General features: G+C 40.0%; 1 protein-coding gene across 1 annotated transcript; it reads left to right on the top strand.

Annotated features, from left to right (window-relative positions):
• Positions 1-2220: 2220 nt before the first annotated feature.
• FCRL6 (Fc receptor like 6) lies at positions 2221-21752 on the top strand. Its single transcript, XM_051996577.1, has 8 exons — positions 2221-2554; positions 3388-3665; positions 4521-4644; positions 6536-6563; positions 7861-7943; positions 9451-9522; positions 20521-20552; positions 20630-21752. The coding sequence occupies exons 1-8, from the start codon at positions 2221-2223 to the stop codon at positions 20690-20692; spliced, it is 1014 nt and encodes a 337-aa protein (XP_051852537.1). The 3' UTR covers positions 20693-21752.
• Positions 21753-22902: the final 1150 nt, after the last annotated feature.

Genomic DNA, 22902 nt, shown 5'->3' with positions numbered 1-22902 from the left:
ACATCAGAAAGGTGCAAGTCTTGACTTGCAAGTGAGTTGTATTTAAGTGAGGCAAATCTGTACAAAGATATCAGGCTCCAGAATCATCAAAGTCCAGTGGCAAGGCATAGGTCAAGATGACTGGATGCAGTAGGAGACTTTATCCTTTTTAAGCTAAGGTCTTTCCCAGGTCTCAGTTTGTCAGAGGCAGTGCCAATTCAGTGATTAAAGGCTAGGTATGAATGGAGGCAAAAGATGCCCTAGTTTGCCTTCCTTTAAGTTTTCCACATGTAAGGGTATGACTCCTCTAGGGAGAAGAAGAAGGGGAGAAGGAGGAAGAAGAAAAGAAAAGCATGAGAAACAATCTCCACAGAAATCCATCTAGAGGCAGGAGATAGAAAAACTCTCATGGTGAGCCAGCCCTCCAGTTGGACCTGAAGGGATAATGAGTTTGAAACACTATTGTCTATGTGTGTAGTTTCTTTTTTATACTAAAGGCAATAAATAGTCCCTGGTACTTTTAGAGAAAGGGGATAATATAATTAGGCTGTGTTCCAGAAATATCAGTTCATTTGCTGTGTGTGGAAGATGGGGATGCCTAGTTGGCAATGTAGATAGAGTACAGGACCTAAAGTCAGGAAGACTCATCTCCCTTCAAATCTGGCCTCAAATAGTTATTGTCTGACACTGGGCAAGTCACTTCACTCTGTTTGCCTCAGTTTCCTCATCTGTAAAAATGAGCTAGAGAATGAAATGACAAACCACTCCAATATCTTTGCCAAGAAAACCCAAATGGGGTCATGAAGATTTGGACACAACTAAACAACAACATGGAGAATAGATTAAAGAGAAGAGACTGAGATGTGGAGTTTCATTAGGAGACAAGAGCAGTAGTCTGAATGAGACATGGAGTTTTTGAACTAGGTGATACTGAATGGAGAGAACAGAATAAATTTGAGAAATATAGTGAATACAAAATTAAAAGACTTGGTAACTGATTGGATGTGGGAGGTAAAGGAGAAACAGAAACTAGGGTGTCTCCCAGGTTGTAAATCTGGATGACTGAAAGCCTGGAAGTTCCCTCAACAAAAATGAGAAGTTAGGGAGAGAAGGAAACTTGAAAAGAGACAAGAAGTTCCATTTTGTTCATTTTAAGTTTGAGGTGCTTGTGTGATATTCAACTGGAGATGTGCAGCAGAGAGAGAGCTATGCAAGATTGGAGCTCAAGAGCAAGATGAGGGATGAATACATAGATTTAGATGCACATGGATGATATTTTAACCCAAGAGAGCCATTAAGATCTACAACAGATAGTATAGAGAGAGAAAAGAGTTCAGGACAGAACCTTGGGGGTACAACATATATCAGAATTCAGCAAACTCAACTAAGAAGATTCGATCACATCGGTAAAAGAAAAGTCAGGCAAGAGGAATGTCGCAAAAAAACCCAGGCAGGGAGAGAGTATCCAGAAGGATGCTATCTAAAGATGTCAATTATAATGAAGACTGAGAAAAATGTTGTGATTTAAATGTTTCAGAAAATGGGAAATTTTGGAGAAAATAGTTTAGTCAAGTGAGGGAATCAGAAGCTCTCAGAATAAAAAGAGCAGCAGGGAGTGGGAAGGCAGAGACACTAAATGTAGATGGCTTTTTGAAAATTGTGAAAGGAAAGAAAGATACAACTAATAGTCTGAAGTTGTCAGGGTCAAGTGACATTTTTATTTGGGGGAGGTGTTTGTTTTATTTTGTTTTAAAGAATGAAGTAGACATGTAGATAGCAGAAGAGTATGGGAAAAAACACCAGATGGATGCTCTAGCCTAATTAAGCTATTCACCAATCACTGCATATACCCCACATTTTACTACCTGGAATGCTTGGAATGTCCTCCTACCTTCTTTTTCTGTCATTTAAGTTCTACTGATCCTTTAAAAGCTAGCCACCTCATCCAAAAATTCTTCCCTAATACACCCAAGCCAGCAATAATCTCTCCCCTTTCTGGATATGATATAGTATCATTCTCACATAATTATTGGTTATTATTATTATGCTCCTGGGGCATCTCTCTTCAATATATGGAGTCCTCAAACAGGTTATCCCAGTTCTACACCCACTCAAAAGCAAGTTCACAATTCCCTACCAATGTGTTTATTTTGCTAGTCAGTGTGATGGGATCAGAAAAGACTTCAAGTAGCATCTAAACTATGATGTAAGGATGGATAGGATTTCTGTTTCGGAAGCCACATGTCTAGAAACACGGGAGAAGAAAAAGTAAAGGCACATAGAGACAATATTAGATTTATCTTCCTATATGTTACAGGATGGCTGGTCCTCCAGGCTCCTTATTCTGTTTTTGAAGGAGATGCTGTGATTTTGCAATGCCAAGGATGGAGGAAATCTAAGTTATCCCAGGTTACATTTCACAAGTGGAACAAATCCATTTACTTCACTAAAGAAAACAAAGCTCTGTCCATCAAAGCAGCAAGGAGAGAAGATAGTGGTCAGTACAGTTGTAGTGCATATGTGGAAAATCAAAAAAAAGAGCAAAGATCTACCCTTGTCATCCTTCAAGTCCAAGGTAAGATCACTTGGCCATGGGGTGGAGACTGCCAAGGATGACACCACTGGATATCATGAAGTCTCAGAATAGGACCTCATCCTTTGAGGTCCTCTATGACCTCTAGCTAGAAGGGCTACTTCTCAAAAATATTCTAGAGCAGGCTGATGGAGGAAAGGAAAACAAGTCCTGGTGGATAAGTCATGGTCTTATATTGAGGCTATTGAGTTCCTAGATCTGGGGATTGAGAGTCCCACTGTGGATATGGAATAGAGAAGGGAAATAATAAGCATTTATACAGAGCCAATTATGTGCCAGGGATAGCTAGTGTGCATTGGATAGAGTGCAGACCTGGAGTCAGGAAAGCTCATCTTCCTGAGTTCAAACTTGGCCTGAGACATTTACTGTGTGACTCTGGGCAAGTTGCTTACTTTTGTTTCCCTCAGTTTTCTCATCTGTAAAATGAGCTAGAAAAGATGGCAAATCACTTCAGTCTCTTTACCAAGAAATGGTGTCATAAAGAGTCAAATACAAACAAATATTATCTCATTTGATCCTCACAATAACTCTGTGAGTTAAATATTGTCATATCTCTATTTTACAGTTCAGAAAACTAAAACAGATAAATATTAAATGGCTTGCCTTGAGTCCTACAGCTAGTAAAAGTCTGAAGCTAGATTTGAACTCAAGCTTTCATGACTCCGGAACAGTGCTCTATTCATTGTATCATCTAGCTAGAATGAACTAGTGCTCAGTTTCCTCCTGCTTTTCCAGCCCTTAACTCCCAGCCCCCCACCCCCACCCCCCGGCCATTCCTCCATTCTTTCTTGACACTAAGTCTGACTTCTCCCCAGAGTTGTTCCCTCGACCTAAACTAAGAATCAAAAATTCCACGGAAGCCATAGTGGGAAGTTCGGTGAGCTTGAGCTGTGAGACACAACTATCCCCCCAGAGGTCAGCCTCCCGGCTCTACTTCTCCTTCTACAAGGATAATAGGACCATACGAGGCAGAGACCAGTCCCCAGAATACTGCATCCCAGCCACCATAATAGCAGGGACTGGGTTTTACTGGTGTGTGGCAGCCACGGAGCATGACCAAGTTCAGAAACAGAGCCTCGAGCTGGAAATTCAAGTGAGTGAGAAAGGGGGGGGTGGGAGTGGGAACCAACTTGGGGAAATAGTGGAGAAAGGCTGCCTGTAGAGTCTAGAAAGTGTGAATTTAAGTGAAGCTGGGAGAGTAACAGTTATAAAGATGAAAGGAAAGAATGACCTTTGCCATTAATATAAAACTGGCAATGCCCCATAGGAAGACAGAAGGCATCCAGAGCCCATCAGACTCTGTAACTCATCTGCTCTTTCGATTCCATTATCTCATCTTCACCTGACAGTGTCATTGGAGGGGACATGGTACAACTTCAGGGTGACAAGCAAAGCACTCTGCCCGCAGTCCTGTACCAATTTTCTCACAAGGAAAAAATCCTTGGTAACAAGTTCAAATGATCACGAAAGACTTGTTCCTCCTTCCTCTACTCTGTGATATTAAAGGGGGGTGCAGGGAATTATTTTGAAAATAACCCCCAATTTAAGAAGTGAGATTACAATTAGCTCTCCAAATACAGTCTCCCCAAATGGACTATATCTGAGATCAGGATTTATTAAGCTCTGTACCCCACTGTCCAACATAGTCCTAGGCTAATGTTAGTTGCTCAGTAAATGCTCCTTTCCTCTGCTTCTAATCCCATTCCTGAAACATTCCAACTTAATGGGGAAATAATGAGACTTCTCTATAAATTAAAACTTCTCTCATATATTGCTCCTGGAACTGAGCTGATCCATTCATTGTTCTCAATTTCCCTTTCCCTATGGAGGTACAGAGACCAGGGAGCCTAGGGACTTTTCAGTTTCACAGCTTGTTAGGCTAGGCTTCCCTATCCTATCCCTCAAAATAGCTTAGGAAAATCTCAGTAACCAAGTCTCTCTCATTTAGGGCTCTACATCTATCCCCTTGGGGAACAGGAGGAGCCAGCTGGTTCTGGGGATTCTGGTCTTGCTTGTCATGACTGGTATCAGTGCAGCCTTTCTGCTTTATTTCAGGGTCTTGAAGAAAGCAGGTCAGTATCTTCCTTTGGCATGATGATCCTGACTACAGTCCCAAAACGAACTTTTACTATGCACCCTAAAACTCACCCTCTATTCTCACCCTTCAGAAGGGGACACGCTGACATTTCATATATTCAAAGAATACTCTGGGCCTGAGGGGGAATAGGACTGTAAAAATCAAAACTTAAAAAAAAATGAAAAAAAAACTGGTTTTAATAGCACATTAGTAAGAAGCAGCCTGCTTCAGTGACAAAACCTTGGTTAAGCAATTAAAATAAGCCAGTAGGCAGCTCTGGGAAGGAGAAGTAAATAGTTTAAAAACTTTTAAATCATTGCTGACCATGTTTGGAAATACTGCTTCTGAAAAGGGGAACTCTGTGTGGGTGTGATTATGGTTGAAAAGACAGATAATCAAAATATTATTAGTTTACATTTCTGGAGCATTTTAAGATTTACAGATTGACAACTTTGTAAGGCGGAACAAGTATGATCTCCATATTACAGATGAGCAATCGAACCTTAGAATGGCAAAGTGACTTTCCCACAGGGACTAATATGGCTGGTAAATGCCAGAACTGAGACTTGAGCCAAGGTCTTGGGACTCTCTAATAGGATCAGTAATGTAGAGTTGAAACAGACCTCACAGACCATCAAGTTCAGCCCATTTATTTTGTGAGTGAGTTAAATAATTTCCCAAGTGTTTGTCTATCAATCTTAAACTCAAGTGATGAAAGTAGAAGACAGAAAAAGGAATGAGGCCTGAGGGATAATACTTCAAATCCCTCAAGCCCATGCAAACATGTGAGGATTCCATCCAAAATATGTATAGTACCTTGTTTTTTATCAATAATAACTACAATAATAGTCATACAATAATAGGTTTCTTTTTTCCAGAGCTTTACAGTTTAAAAAGCACTTTACCTATATATGTTTCATTCAATTCTCAGTAAATCCCTCTAGGGATCCATTTATAGGGATTATTAATTTGAGGTCCATGTTTATTTGTTTGAATATTTCAATAATTGTTTTTAATATAATTGACTTTCTCTGTAATACTATAGATTTTATTCTGTGCTTTTAAAAGCATTATTCTGAGAAGGGATCTATAGGTTTCAATAGATTGCCAAAAGGGGTCCATGAACTGCTGCATGTAACCCCGAATGCCTTTGTCTCCAGAAAGTCCCAGAGAACCCTCACCTTCTTCTGTACTGGCCAGTTGTCTCCTTTTCAGAACCTTCTCCTTATACTGTTGGCCCCTCCCTTTAGCTTCTATCAGTCCCAAGGGAAGTTGTCCAAATTCTTCAGTGATAAGGAGGGACAGGAATAGAGATAAGGATTGACCTGTGATTTTGTTGTTATAGGGTACTCCTAAATGAGGGAAAACCCTCTGCCAATGCAGGCTGGCACCTACCCTGCAATTTATAGTCCAGGAGAGCTGCCCAAGTACTGAGAGGTCAAATGACTCAGGAGAGTCAGCATTGTCAGAGACGAGCTCTGAATCTAGGTTTTCCTAGTTTCAAGGGGAGGAAAGAAAACAGAGAAATCAGCCTCCATTTAATCTTCAGTGATGGAGAATTCATCAGCTACAGAAGCAGCTCTTTCCACTTCTGATGATTCATTGTTAGGAATTTTATCCTTAAATCAAACCAAAAATCTGTCTCTCTGCAACTTACAAACAACTTCTCCTGGTTCTAAACTCAGGAACTAAGCAGAACAAGCCTAATCTCTCTTCTATAAGACAGGATTTCAAATAATTGAAGATAGCTACTATGCCCCCACTCCATAACTTCTCTATGACTAATCATTCCCATGGAAACATGGACACACAAATGTGGCAAAAGCACAATGTGAAATATCTACTAGATTCCTGTTAGTTATTTTTATACGTACTTGATTTTACAGAAGGAGCTGCTACCCCAGATCCTACCAGGTGAGTCTGCTGTCTTCATGTTATAAAAGTTATTGATTATTCCTTAGACACCAACAGTGGCCCAAGTGGTATAGATACCCCATGACCCAATCCCTACCCTTGGTGAGAGCCTTCCTCACCAAAGTTAATACACAGCTGACCCAATAAATCATATAGTTTTTGTCTTGCTTATGGCCCTGTGGAGTTTAGACAGGAAGGCTGTCTCAGGAGAGAGTGAGAAGGCAGAGTCAGAAAAGAAGGAAAAACAGGCTGCCCTTTCTTCCATTACCATTGCTATTGCACCTTGGAGGAAGTCACCTGGGAAAAGTCAAGAAAACATAGCTGCTGGTAAAGGACATTAGGGAGGAATGGAACAAGGACAACATCCAAACACAAGGCTAACCTGTTGTCTCCACCACCTTCAAAATCCATACTCTCAAGTCTGCTAACTCAGTCTTTCCCAGTCCTTTATTTGTCCTCCTTTCCACTCTGCCCTCTGGGATGCTCCTTCATGGTTAGCAAACTTTTCTTCATCCTAAATCTCTTTTTTCAGCATTTCTTTCCTTGAAAGCTAACTTTCTTTTGAAGATCCCATATCACTTGGCACTCCTTTCATGACTATATATTCTTTCTCTCACACCTTCTGACACATTAGGGCCTGGGAAGAGATTTAATATACTCCTTGTTCTCCACTGCCATTATCACTCAACAAAACCACCTTTTCTCCTTTAAAATTACCTGTCCAGATTCTAGTTGTTGCCATCCAGAGACTTTCAGATCATTCTCCTTTCTCCCCAATAAGTTCACTATTTAGTTCATAATCTTCCTCACTTCAATCTCTGCTCCCTCTTAAATTTTCTTTCTAAATATTTATCTTCCTCAATTCTCCTGACCTCTGTCTTCAGTCTACAATAGCTACACACAGAAATGCCTATACTTTATATTCTATCCTCAACCCAACTTAGATGAATTTCAGAAATCCTTGTTATGGCTCCATCGCTGGTCCTTCTTGAAAAAGCTTCTGGGGTATTGATTTTCTTCAGCAGTCTGACATGAGTTTTCGTTCTCTACTGTCTATGTTTCTCGTGGTTTAGGATTCTCCTTAGATTATATCATCTCTCAGGATAGTTTTAGGAGAAATCATCTCAAAAAAGTTAACTATACAGCCCTATAGGTTAAGCCCCACAAAAAGAACAGTGCCCTAAACCTACTATGAATTGATTAGTCCCCTTCTCCCAGTCCAGCCCAGAATCCACAATTTATTTCATAGAGTTACTTTTCCTCAATGTTCATTTACATTATTCTCTATGTTTCTTAGGGGTGCATTCTTCCCAGGTACTCCAGAAACCTCTAAAGCCTCCTCATCACCAGACCTGGAGTCTTGTCCAGTATATGTCAATGGTAAGGGTCAAGCTGCTCTGCTGGATTGATCTGTCCACTTGAGACAGAGAAAGACCTCTTTGAAAAAGAGGATGAAGAAGTTATGGGCCTCAGAGCTTCCTCGGACACATCTGGGAGGACAATATTAATATTAATAATAATAATAAATATTAACTCACATAGGGGCAACCAGATGGAACAGCAGATAGAGCACTGGGCCTAGGGTCAGGAAGAGTTATCTTCCTGAGTTCAAATCTGGCTGCAGACACTAGCTGAGTAACTCTGGGCAAGTCACTTAAGCCTGTTTGCCTCAGTTTCCTCATGTGTAAAATGAGCTAGAGAAGGAAATGGCAGACAAATCCAGTATTTTTTGCCAAGAAAATTCCATATGGGGTCATAAAGAGTCAGAAATAACAAACCAATAACAAACTCACATTTTATTTCAATGTTTACAGAACATCTCCTCCCAACAACCATTTATATTAGGTTGTATTCACATAATTATTCCTATTTTATAAGAGTAAAGAATGAGACTCAAAGATATCACACTGGTAGATCAGGATCTTTCCTTCTATTTTGTCAATAAGAGGTAAATGGAGAGTAGTAAAAGTGGACATGGCAGAACTAGTAATAGAGAAGGAGAAAAACAGAAGGCAGCAAAAGAGCAGAGCTTTCATTGTTGTATTTATATAGTGCCTACCATGTGCCTAATGCTTTACAAATATTTCATTTAATCTTCATAGTTTGGGAGGGAGATTCTATTATTTTTCCCATTTTCTAGTTAAGGAAACTCAAACAATGATTAAGTGGCTTGCCAAGTCACACAGCAGATTTAAGTGTCTAAGGTTACATTTAAATTCAGATCTTCCTGACTCCTGGTCTAATGCACTATCCTCTAGGCCACCTAAAGCTAAAGAAACCATCTGTGACCCAATTCCTATCCCTGGTTACCTCTGAAGGCCTGATCATCACAATCTGTCTGCTATTGTGCAAAGTGCTGAACTGGCTGTCTGCAAATCCCGGTTCTTTCTAGTCCTGACTGCCATTTGCTCTAAGTATAACCATGAACAAGGATATATCCTCTTGGGTAGCCTTGATTTCCTAATCTATAAAATGGTGAATTGAGCTAGATGGCATGAGAGTATAGGGGAATGAATAAAGGACTAAGAATCTAAAGAACTGGATTCTAGTCCTAACTAACATTAACTTGATGTGTGGCCAAAAGGCTATGGGTGTCTGGACCTCCATTTATCTGACAAAATGAGAGGGTTGACTAGAAGAGAAGTTGGTTCTCTTCCAACCTTGGCACTCTACAGGGTATTTTTAGCCTCTTTTGCCCCATATTTTCCAAAGCAAGTTTCTTTACTCCTCTCCCACTACTGTGCCCCTTGCTATGATAATAGTTTCCTTCCCTCTAGAAGTGCCCTCAGCTAGCCCCAGTGACCCCATGCCTGGGGTGGAAGACAGAGGAGGAATTCATGGTCTTGGATTGGGTGGCTCATTTTTAAAATCTCATTTCTCCTCCTAGTGAATCCTCTGGATGAAAAGAATGAAAATATGGTCTATTCTGAGGTATTTTTCAGGGAACAGAAAAAGAAAGGTGAGTAACTAGGAGTGGATGATGTTGGGGAAGGTCAGGAGCAAGGGAAACTGCACTCTCCCCTACCCCAAAACTTCTTTCTCTAACTCATCACTCAGGTTTGCTCAAAAAACTTCGCTGGCTTCCTATTACTCTATAAAGTAAAATGCACTCTTTAACCAGTATTTAAAGTTCTCGACAAGTTAGTTCCAACCTACTTAAAAGTTCTTTTTTTTTTTACTCATGGGATTTAATGAACATCAAAATTTCAATATATGATGAACATCCTCTAAATTCTATTTTCTCATCTTCATCCTCAATCCTATTTCCCTTATGACTTGGGGATCCACCAATCCCCTTGGGATATGTCCTCTGGATTTCCCATCCATAAAGAACAAATTTGCCTTCAATCAGGATCTCTTCCTCTCACACTCCTCTTACACTAATTTCTCCCAGACAACACTGAATCCCTGGCTGTGCTCTCCATTTGTGGCCATCCCTTCTTTGGTATTCCCCAATGACCCACCCCTAAAGGGGGACTCAGAATACTCCTTGTCTCCCACTGTCATTTTCAGGCTCTCCTTTTGAGCAACCTCTCCCCATTTTGAAGTTCACTCTATTAAAACCTTTTACCCTCTGTAGATAATGGGGACTATTGTATATTGTTCCTCCTTCCTCATACACATCTATCCCCAGCTCTGGGTCATTCTCCCTCCTTTCTTAAGGAATTCAGCATTTAACTCACTATCTTATTCTCTGCCCCAACATTTACCCTTATATTTTGGGGATGTCAACATTTATGGTGATGTTCCCATAAATACCCCAACTTTCTGTCCCTCAGCCTCTTCATATTTCATGGCCTATTCCTCCACTCCACTTCAGTTGTCCACAGGGATCCCATTCCGCACACATTCCTCTTCTTTGACCAAAAACTCTGGCATTAGACTGTAGCATCCTATCAGTGCAGCTAGATAGAATAGAATAGAAAAATAATAGAAAGTATACAGGCTGGTAGCCAGGAAGACTCATGTTCCTGAGTTCAAATCAGGCCTGAGACACTTACTAGCTATGTGACCCCAGGCAAATCATCTAAACCTGGTTACATCCATTTCCTTATTGATAAAATGAACTGGAAAAGAAAATGACAAAACTACCCCAAAAAATACACCAAAAGGGGTCATTAAGAGTTGAACAAAACTTAAATGACTAAACGACAATAAAGCTTCCTACTATTCTATCTCTCCCTTTGACTCATCCCTCCATTAGTACTTTCCCTTCCTCTTCTGCTCTGACCCCTATCCTGATTGCACTTTTCTCTCTTCCTTATTTTAACCCTATAGTTAACCTCACCCTGTTCCCTGTTTTTGAATTCCTTTTTCCCTTGGAGCTGTTTCTCTTCTTAAAATGGAGCAACCCCCTGCAGAGCATCCCCTCCCTCTCCTTCAAAATAGAAGTCCTGAAACTTAGTTAATCCTGCTTCATACTAGATGGAAGCAGCCCTGGATCCAGTAATTTTAGAGAATCTCCTAGCATGCAAACACTACCCAGAACAGCTCCCTGCCCAGTAACCTACTGGGAGCTGGTTCCATCACTAGTTCTTGCAGGCTCCAATAAGATGTCAGAGATCTCAGTGTTCCCAAGCTTTCTGGAGTGTACCTCCCACAGAGGCAAGCATTTTAGGAATTTTGTATCCCATTGTGTCTCGGGGAATGTTGGTCTCTTGAAAAATCCTTATTTTTGTACAAACCGTCCAGTCCCTCTCATTATGTAATAGCTTATCAGAAACTCTGTCCCATGCTGAGGCCTTAGGCCAGAGCCAAGATCTCATTGACTTCAGATCCTGTGAACTAAACTTTTTTTGTTCTTCATTCCAATTTTCAGGAGTTCACAGGCCTCTGGCTACCTTGCACAATCTGGGTTAGATGGAAGTGCTTACTACTGTTTCTCTTTCGCCAACTTGACCATTATTTCATTAGATACCCTTTACATTTCTGCTGAGATGTTTGGCAAGAGACTGGGCTGCTTTAGGATCTTTCGTATCACTATCATGCCAGGAAGTCTACAAACTGCTTTTCTTGCATTATCCCTCTCATTTCTTTCATGCATTCTACATTCCAGAAACAGTGGAGGGGGAGTGGTTCCTGATCTTATCATGCCCTACTCTAACACAGTACATTCACAAAGGCTAAAAATCCATTCCCTCCACAACTCTCAGATCTGTTGAAAGCATCCTCATTCCTCAATATTTCCTCCATAAAGCCATTGCTAACCTATCCCACTAAGAATTACCTTACTTTCCTCAAATTCTTTTTATAATTACTTTTTTATTTTTTAAATACATGAAAAGATAGTTTTCAATATTGACCCTTGCAAAATCTTGTCATGCAAATTTTTCTCCCTCCCTCTTCTCTCCTCCCTTATACAAGTATAGAATAAACATGTGCAATTCTTCTAAACATATCTCCACAATTTATCATGCTGCACAAGAAAAATCAGATCAAAAAGGGAAAAATTATGAAGAAAAAAAACAAGTAAGCAAAGAACATCAAAAAAAAAAAAAAGGTGAAAATACTATGTTATGATTCACATTCAGTTCCCATATTCTTCTCTCTGGATGCAGACCGCTTGCTCCATCACAAATCTCTTGGAAGTGGCCTGAATCATCTCATCGTTGGAAAAAACAAATCTATCATAGTTAGATCATCATATAATGAGCACAGCTGATCATCATATAATCTTGTTGTGTACAGTGTTCTCTTGGTTCTACTCACATCATTTAGCATCAGTTCATATAACTCTCTCCAGACCTCTCTGAAATCATCCTGTTGATCATTTCTTATTAAAAAATAATATGAATTACATTCATATGTCATAACTTATTCAACCATTCTCCAACCGATAGGCATCCACTCAGTTTTCAGTTCCTAGCTATTACAAAAAAAGAGCTGCTACACTTTTTGCATGTGGCTCCTTTTCCCTTTTTTTAATGATGTCTTTGGGATACAGGCCCAGTGGAGACACTGATGGATTAAAGGATATGTACAATTGGATAGCTCTTTGGGCATAGTTCCACATTGCTCTCCAGAATGATCCTAAAATTCTCTTAAAGTACTTTGTCTTTATTCTTCATTTTCCCTTCTTACATTTTTCTCATATCATACTTATTTGTGCACATCTTTCATCCTTCCCATTAGACTGTAAGTTCCTGGAACTTTATTATTCTTTGTAACCTCACTATATAGCAAAGGGCCTTGCCCATGTTCAGTCCTTTCTGAATCTTCAATGACCCCATTTGGGCTTTTCTTGGCAGAAATACTGGAGTGGTTTGCCATTTTCTTCTCCAGTTCATTTTACAGATGAGGAACTGAGGCAAGCAGGGTTAATATGGTCACAGCACCAGTAAGTGTATAGGGGCAAAATTTAAATTCAGGAAGATAGATCTCGGACTCCAGGCCCTGACCTTCTATGCACTATACCACCTAGCTGTCCTACGGCCTTGCCCATAGAAGATGCTAACTAAATATGAATTAAATTGAACAGAATTGAAAGGAACAGGCTACAAATGCCTACCTCTGCCAACGCCCTATCAAGAGGCAAAATTAAAAAGGGGAATCTGATTCCTGACATTAAGAAACCTGTGGTCAAAATAAAGCAAAATAAGTTAATGTTGAAGAAGAAGCACAGACTCTAGTTTTAGCTGTCAGAGCTGTAATATGACTGATTTAGGAACTGAAAAATCTGAGGTCTCTCCCTTAGCCTTGCTATGTGAGTAGGAAGCAAATCTTTGCTGTCTCTGAGAATGGGGGAGGGGCCTTACTGCCTCCTAATTCACTGAACCATCTGGGTGAAGAGCCGGTAGGGTGCACATAAGATAGAGCTGGATTACCCACCCCACCAAAAGGTAGGTGGTTACTGCCTAGGGCGCCAAGTTGGGAGGGTGCTGTGCCTAGGGCACAGAGTGGAAGGAATGGGGCTTGTAGGGCAATGGATAAAGGCCCATTGTGAGAACAGTTACCATCAGGGCTTGGCAAGGAGAGGGAAAAGGGAAGTGGTCTGCTATATATACTATTGCAATATGAAAAATAAGGAAGTATCACAGATGTAGCTTTAACTTAGATCTAGGTAGTGGGGCTGGTTCAAGGCCTTCTCTTAAGAAAGAAATAAAATGATATCCATCTTATCGCAAACCTTTCCAAATTCTGGTTCAGTTCAATTTGACAAAGATTTACAAAACACCTTATTTGGGCAGAGCATTGTTCTGGGAACCTTACAAAGCTAAATAAGACAGTGCCTGTATTCTTGGAGCATATATTCTCCACAGATTCATAGGTGACTATTAAAACAACTTAAGATCTCACCTGTGGTATAATGGATTTAAAGCCTGAGGACCCAGCCTCAAATCCCAGCTTGACACATTATCATTGTGCCCTGGTAAATCAGCTGGGACCACTTGGAGCGCCATCCCAGGTCTGAGGTACATTGTGGTAAGAGAGCATCTCCTCAGAATCGCAGCTCACTAATCCTCACCAATGTTCTATTTTAATAGCTAATCACAAGACAATAGCTCAAAGCAAAAAACAAAACAACAACAAACCCATTCAACTAAACAGCCCAGCAAAATAAGTGATTTCTTCATATAAATAGGGTTATATTTTCCCACAGATTACCATACTACTGTTGTTATTTGTTCTTCGTTCCTGAAGAGAACCGTAACATCAGGGAGATGATGCCATGATGTGCAAGCCAGTGGGATTTAAATAAGGGAAGTCTGTGCAAGGTCCCCTGCCTCACTTTCCCCTCCAGAGCCATCTGGGTCCAGTGGCCAGGGAGAAAGCAGGAGGACTAGAGATGGCCCTGGATGTGGTGGGAGACCTCGGCTTTTTTAAGGTCTTTAATAGATTAATCACCCATTCAGTGATTAAGGCTAGGTAAGACCATACCACTAGGTAAAAGGAATGTACATATAGAAAATATACATGGCAGGAAAAGGGAATAGATAAAATATCTCCTTGAAATATAGGTGTCTGAAGCATGTAGCCAAGGAACACACACATGAGAGAATAAATAACCAGGGAAGACACCTGGACAGACTCACACATAACTGGATTCTACAAAAGTGGTATAGTATGTTGCTAAATAGTTCCAGTCGTGTCCAACTCTTTGTGATCCTGTATAGGGTTTTCTTGGCAAAGACCCCGGTTCGCCATTTCCTTTTCCAGATCATTTTACAGATAAGAAAACTGAGGCAGACGGGGTGAAGTGATTTGCCCAGTCACCCGGCTGTCTGGGGCTCCAGTCGAGTTCAGATCCTTCCGACTCCAGATTCTGTGCTCTCCCTCCACTGCGCCACAGATGGCCACGAAACGCATTCTTGCAGGATGGAGTCCAAACTCCATCCCTCCAATGCTGCTCTCAGAGCCGATGATGTCACCCTCATCCGCTGGTCCTGTCTTCCAACTGGGAGCTGCTTTCTCCCTTGCAGTCCTTCCCTTGCTGCTTCTAAGCTGCTCTCTGCTGCCATCTTCTGGTCTTCACATATTTAAGCATTCTCTCTAAGTCCTTGACTACATTTTTTTTTTTTACTTTTTGGCCATCTGTGCACTGAATTGCAGCTGCTATTTGGGGCCGCTGCCCTGCAGGGAGACGTCTCCACTCTGTTAGCCGTAGCCTCCGGAGTTATTGCAGCTCACTCCGCCAGGCAGCCAGAAAAATAAAACGCAAGTTATCAGGCGTGGATGAAGGCTGTCTTTTTAAAACTCGATTCCTCTTCTGGGGCTCAGGATCTCCTAACAAAATTTGTATGTGACTTGTGATCAATTCCTTTCTTCTAATCCCATCATGCTTCTAATTGTTCTCTTGGGTCCATGACTACCTTCCCAGAAGTTGTACTTAGCAAAACTGCACAGGAGCTAGGGATTCCTTGATTTCTAGAATCCTTGTCTCCCTTCGAGGCTCAGCTCAATAGCTGCTTCATACAAGAGAATTTGACAGTTCTTTTAGTTGTTGATAATATTTCCTTCCACGCGGAAAACATTTTATTCTGTATTTATTCACATACATTTTGTATTTGCATACCTGTGCATATGACGCTAGCCTCTAGCCTTCCATAGAACATAAATTCCTTGAGGATAAAAATGATTTTATTTTTCCCAGAGCATAGTCATTGCTGTTGTTGTTATTAGTTGTTTCAGACGTGACTTTGTGACACCATTTGGAGTGTTCTTGACAGAGATACTGGAGTGGCCGGCCATTTCCTACTCCACTCTTTGTACAGATGAGGAACCGAGGTAAACAGGGCCAGGTGACTTGCCCCAGATCACATAGCTAAGTAGGTGTCTGAGTCTACTCGGGACGAATCCACTCTGCGCACTATGGCACCACCTAGCTGCCCCTACTGGCATTTAGTAAGTGTTTAATAAATGCTTTTTGAATTTAATTGAATCAAGTTCCTTGGTCTCTAGCCTGAGTTCATGAACATCACCAGATCAGGAACAAAAATCAAGAAGCTTAGAGCTGACAACCTTTGTCTGACTCATCACTCCTGTTAACCTAACAACCAAATCACTAGACTATCTACAAAACCTCTCTGGGCCTCTGTTCTCTCATCTGTAACACGCAGGCTTTCACTCTGGTCCTTTCCAGTTATCCATTTTATAATCCTAAGCACAGGAAAGAGATGCAAAACATAGCACTCAATTGTCATTGGATTTAGCTCTTAAAGAGATTTTGGAAGTTAAACATTCTAACACACACACACTATATATATATATATATATATAGAGAGAGAGAGAGAGAGAGAGAGAGAGAGAGAGAGAGAGAGAGAGAGAGAGATTTTTACAGATGAGAAAACCAAAGGGCCAAAGAGATTGAGCAAATCTGACCAGCTCCACAAGTTTAAAGTAATAAGGCCAGAATCTGAATCCAGAGTCTCTGATTTTATATTCAATTCTTTTCCCTCTATATCATGTCACTTATGGAGAGAGGGAAAAGAGAAATCAGGAAATACTCCTAGAGCAAATGACATTTATGCTGGAGTTTAAAGAATAGGTAAACAATTTAATTTTAACAATTAAAAAAATAGGTAAAAATTCAATAGACAACTAAAAAAAAGAAAGGACGAAGATACACGGGATGTCAAGCAATCTCTAAAGTACAAAATTCAGAAATCTTTCCTTGATTCTTAACTTTCTTTTTTTTTTTGGTGTTTCTTTTTTTTAATTTTATTAAAGCTTTTTATTTACAAAACATATGCATGTGTAATCATTGACCCTTGCAAAACTTTCTATTCCAAATTTTTCCCTCCTTCTTCCCACCCCCTTCCCTAGATGGCAGTTAGTCCAATACACATTAAATATATTAAATTCAATACATGTATATATATATTTTAGAGTTATCTTGCTGAACAAGAAAAAATGGATCAAGAAGGGAAAAATATCCTGAAAAAGAAAAGAAAATGCAAGCAAACATCAACAGAAAGAGTGAGAATGCTATGTTGTGATCCACACTCAGTTCCCACAGTCCTCTCTCTGGGTATAGATAGCTCTCAGTCACTGAACCATTGGAACTGGTTTGAATCATCTCATTTTTTAAGAGAGTCATGTCCATCAGAATTGGTCATCATATAGTCTTGTTGTTATAGTGTATAATGATCTCCTGGTTCTGCACATTTCACTTAGCATCAGTCTGTCCAGGACTCTCTGAAATCATCCTGCTCATCATTTTTTACAGAACAACAATATTCCATAACATTCATACACCATAATTTATTCAGTTATTCTCCAATTGATGGGAATCCATTCAGTTTCCAGTTTCTTGACACTACAAAAAGGGCTGCCACAAACAGTTTTGCACATGTGGGTCCTTTCCCTCCTTTAAGATCTGTGTTTGGTGTTTCTTTAAGATCTCTTAGTTCTAGGCCTGGTAGGTTTTTAACTTTCTTGATTTCTACAATTTTTGACAATGTTAACCAATCCCTCCATTCCTCTCTCATCTTCCATCACTCTGTTCTTTCTGGATTTTCTACCTGTCTGACCACTCTTTTGTCTGGACTATCCTATTCCTGCTGCTCAGTGAATGAGCATTTCTCTCCATGTAATCTCTTCCTGTATGGTCTCATCAGCTCCCAAGGGTTCAGTGATTATCTCTATGAATATGATTCCTAAATCAATGTAACCTCTTAACCTCTCTCCTTACCATCAGTCCTATATTATCATTGGCCTAGGTACCTGAAACACAACTTGTCCAAAATGAAATTCATTATATTTTCCCCAAAACCCACTCTTCCGAACTTTCCCATTTCTGTTGAGGGTGTCCTCAATAAGCACTGAGGTTCACACCCTTGAAATTATTCTTGATTCTATTCTTCCTTAGCCCCTAGAGCCAGTCTGTTAAGAAGTTTAGTTGATTCTGCCTTAACCTCTTTTCCCCCATTCCTTACTCATTAGTCCCTACTCTAGTATTACAATATCCTATTAATTAGTTTGTCTGCCTCCAATTTCTTCCCTCCTCACTCTCTGCTCCACACAGCTGCCAAATTGACATTCCTAAAACAGTGATCAGTCACTCCCCTTTAACCCTGTTGTTGTCTTCAGTCATTTCAACTATATCTGACGCTTGGTGACCCCATTTGGTGTTTTTCTGGCAAAGTTACCGGAGTACTTTGTCATTTTTTTTCTTTAACTCATTTTACAGATGAGGAAACTGAGGCATCCTCTTATTCAGTCAGACAAAAATCTTCAATAGTCTTTTCAAACTCTAGTACTAAAATGCAAAATCCTCAAGCTGGCATTAAAACCCTTTGTTATCTAGTTGCCACCTTTCCGGCACTATTTCATATTAGTCCAGGTTTTCATGACACTGCTCCCTCCTGATTCTCATACCTGTTGATGGACCCTTCCAGTCTCCTTTGCTGGATCTTCATTCAGGTCATGTGCACTAACAGTGGTTATCCCCCAAAGCTCTGTTCTGGGCCTTCTTAAATCTCCCTCTGTACTCTTTCAATTAGTTTATCTCATCAACTCCCATGGATTCAATTATAATTTCCGTTCTGATAATATTCAGAAATACTTACCCAACCCTAACCTTCTCCAATCTTACAACTGCAATTGTTCTTTTTCTCTGGAATTACCTGTCTCCTGATTCTGCTCCTGTTGGCCTTTTCACCTAATGGTAAGTCTTCCTAGAATCTCCATTCTGGAAGGGCCCAGACCAGCTATCCTTGATTCCCTGACGTAAGCCACCGTACCCTTGCCTCTCTACCTCATCACCTTTGCAGCTTCCTTCTTGTGTACTGTCTTCCTCCATTACAATATAATGTCTTCAAGGACATAGGCAGTCTTTCTTTTTGCCTATTTCTTATCCCTAATGCTTACCTCAGCACCTAGCAAATAGTAAGTACTTAATAAATGCTTGTTCACTGACCAATTAGTTCCTTTCATAAGCGCTATATTTCACATAATATCATACTTCCCTCCTCCATTTTTGGCTTTTGTCTGCAATGTATTCCCTCCACCCTCCTCTCTTTCTCTTAGAATCTTTAGCTTCAGACTTTTCCTAATTCCTTCCCCCACCTCATTCGAGATACTTTGTATTATGTAATAGGTACTTAGTATTTCTTATTATGTATGTATTACATATGCCAATAGAATATAATCTCCTTGAGGGCAGAGACTCTCATTTTTGCTTTTGTATGTATAGCATCTAGCACATTTGTTGCTATTTAGTCACAGCTGATTTTTCTTGATCCCATTCAAGTGTTCTTGGCAAGGATACTGAAGTGATTTGCCATTGTCTTATTTAGCTTATTTTACAGATGAGGAATTGAGGCAAACAGAGTTAAGTAAGTTGCCCAGTTTAACATCAGTTCAATAAACATTTATTTAGCACAAATATTTATTGAACTGAACACTATGAGATAAAATAGGCTGGGAAGGCAGGGAGGCATTGGACTGTAAAAGAGGCTGGATGTCAGACAAAGGAACTTAAACCTTATTCAACCCATCATTTAATGGATGATTGTTGAAGAGACACAATAAAGATATAAACATTGAAGAACCAAATACAGTGAGTGACTCACTGAAGGATTTTCTCTGCATATCCACCATTCCTACTCCAAATTCTATCCTGCTCTATGACCAGTAGTGATGAGACATTCAATTTTTAAAAAATTAAATACCTATTAAGTACACAGTACTAAATCAGGTGCTTGGGATACAAAAGTATAAATGAAACATGACTTCTCAGAGCTTAACTTTCATATGAAGGTATTGGGAAAGAGACTTTGTGATTTGGAGAATTAAGTGGGCACCAAAAGAGAGGAAATTTAATTGGTTTTACAGTTACAGATGAAAGATTTCTGTGTATTCTTACTCTGGAATGGATAAAGTATACACAAAATCGTGAACTGATATAACCAAAAACAGGGGGATAGGGCCTTGGATTTGAGCCAAGGTTAGACAATGGAACTAAAGAAGAGAAGGAAATTCTTGTGACAACAGCATAAAGAGCAGGTTTGAGATGGGAGCAGCAGCATTTTGAGCTTGAAAAGCTTAAAAAGCAGGTGGAAATTTGATCGAGATAAAGATGTCTCATAAACAGTTATAGCAAGGTTGTCCAAGGGCCCAGGGAAGGGGTCAGGACTGGAGATATTGATTTTAAAGGCTTAGATATCACAAGAAAGAAAATGGAAGAAAAAAAGAAAACCAAGGATAGAGCCATAGTTATAGAGGAGAAAGGGAAAATAGCCAGAAAATATGATGAAGTAGTTCCTAAGGAAGGAGAATAAGAATGTAATGTTATAGAAATCAGGGAAGGACAGAGCATAGGGGGGAAAGAGTGGTTGGCAATTTCATGTTATAAATTAAAAGCCAATCTCCTAATGCTCCCTGGGGTCATCCTACTTTCCATTGTTTTCTACAGTAGTCTCATTTACCCTCAAGCTGGACAGCAAGGGATAATGTGTGAAGGGGATGAGCAAATGAGCTTTAATGCCTGACCCTGCACTTTCCTTTCATTTCATAGCTATCTCCAAAGACCCATCCCCAAGGAAAGAGGTAAGTATAGCTCCCCTGTATTTTCATTTGCTCCATTTCCCTATTCCCTTCTTCTGATAAAGTTACTTTCTCTATAGGACTTCTCTGTCATCTATTCCAAGGTGAAGTTGCCACAGAGTCAGAAACTCTCACCTGCATAAGGGAATAAATATAAGAGACCCACCCCATCGCACATAAAAGGAATGATGATAATTCTACTCTGGTGATCCCCGATTCCCCACACGACCACCATCACCAACCCTCCATGTCATGATGTTCCTCAGAGAACCTGGAAAAAGACCACCTCCAACAAGGGAGCCATCCCACTGCAAACCAGAAGATGAAAATGAGCCTTTTTTTCTCTCTGTAAAAACAGGAGTCCCTGGACATTCACCCACCACTGAATCATTGACTGAAACATGGTAGATTTCCCAGAAGATACGCAACTAGAGTTGAGAATGGATCATAGCAATCTCCTTGGCCAAGATGGAAATAATGTTATCTTCTTTCACTCTAGTTAAGAGCTAGTCTTATCTGCTTTTTTCTCTGTGTATCTGTGCTGGGCAAAAGTGCTATTTGTCCCTGGATGTTATTACCTTATCCTGAAGTATAGCCAGGTGAAAGGCTCCTTTTTGTGTTCTAATTTGTAAGATGGAAGGCAGCTCAGTTCTGCATTCCTTGGAAAAGAGCTCCAGAGGTGATTCTGGTACTTAAGAAAAACATGGCATCATGGGAAAAGCACTTCAAGTCAGAAGACCTGGATTTGATTCCTAGGTCTGCCATTATGTGATATTAGGCAATAATAATAACTCATGGAGAGGGTATCTGCCATCTCCCAAGTCCATATCTCCATGGTGAGAAAAGAGTGCATTGGTCCATAGTTCCTGAAGAGTCTCTGAGTTCTGACCTGATGACTGATCCTGCAGAATGTGAGTCATACATTGAGTTTTTAACTGTGTACATTCTTTTGCCCACTTAACTTAACATTTCCTAGAAATCCTGGGTTGAACATAACTTCTCTACTGTTTGAGAATCTCAAAGTCCAAGAGAAGTAATTACCCAGTCACTTTATAATTATTTTGTTATGCATCGTTTCATCATTATCATGTAGTTTATTTTGCTTATTGATTCTGTGCCAAGAATAAAAGCAGTATATGCGCCAAACCAAACAAAAATAATAGAAACATTTACATAATTCTATGAAGTTTGTTATGCACTTGAGATAGGTTGTCTCATTAATCCTCACAATAACCCTGTGAAGCAGGTGCTATTGATATACCCATTTTATGTAGGAGGAAACTCAGAGGTCAGGTGGCTTGATTTAGTGTCTAAAACAGGCTCTGAACTAAGATATTCCTGACTCCAATTTCAGCATTCTATTAACTGTGTTATGGTACATCTTTAGTCAAACCACTTCACTTCTGAGTAATTTTGTTTTCTCATCTGTATCCTGGGACAGCTTGGATGCTCTCCTTAAGGATCCTAGTGTTCTATCATTCTATCTCAGAGCTTCAAGTTGCTGTGGCCTTTGAGGCTTTGCTGAGAAAGCCTAACAAAAAAATTCACCAGGACTCAACAGATCAGCTCTGCTAGTCTTATGATGTATAGAATCCTCAATATGCAATTTCCTCTTAAGGGATATAGCTGAGAAGCTGGATGTCCTATAGGAATGTCAAACCCAACATGGTCTCTCAAGGAGACAGCTGGTATCAGAGTGAATACAGCAGAGACCTGAAGTTTAAAAAAAAAGAGTTCAATCCCAGCTCAGACATTTAATACCTGTGTCACCTGAGCAAATTATTTAACCTCTATTTGCCTCAGTTTCCTCAACTGTAAAAGGGAATGATAATAGTACTTACCTTTCAGGATTGTTGTAAGGATCAAATAAGATGGTACTGAGCAGTGTCTGGCACTTGATAGGTACTACATAAATGCTTATTCTCTTCTCCCAGCACCTCCTTCAAGGTAGCCCATTCCACTACTAGATGGCTCTGATAATTAGGAAGTTTTTCTATCATCTTCAATCTGCCTCTATGTAACTTCTCTCCACTTTTCCTAGTTTTGACTTTAGTGAGACTCAGCAAAACAAGTCTAACATCCTTGTCAGCAAGATAACTTATGCACAAAGATGATCTTGGACTTCCTAAATATTTTCTTCTCAAACTAATATCCCCGTTTTCTTCAGGAGTGTCTTGATGACAGACATGGTGCCCAATCCTCTCTGTACTCTCACAAGGTCACCAGCTACTAAGCCAGGGTTCTCCTAAACCAAACCCATGTCTCCTGTCTAATTTATCATGCTGACTCAAATCAGCACTCATTGATTGTTTTGTTGATTATCTGGACCTAAAAAAGTAATGAAAAAAAGATA

Source organism: Antechinus flavipes, chromosome 4 (genome assembly GCF_016432865.1).
Source record: "Antechinus flavipes isolate AdamAnt ecotype Samford, QLD, Australia chromosome 4, AdamAnt_v2, whole genome shotgun sequence".
NCBI classification, from domain to species: Eukaryota; Metazoa; Chordata; class Mammalia; order Dasyuromorphia; family Dasyuridae; genus Antechinus; species Antechinus flavipes.
This window is presented reverse-complemented; position numbering and strand designations above follow the sequence as displayed.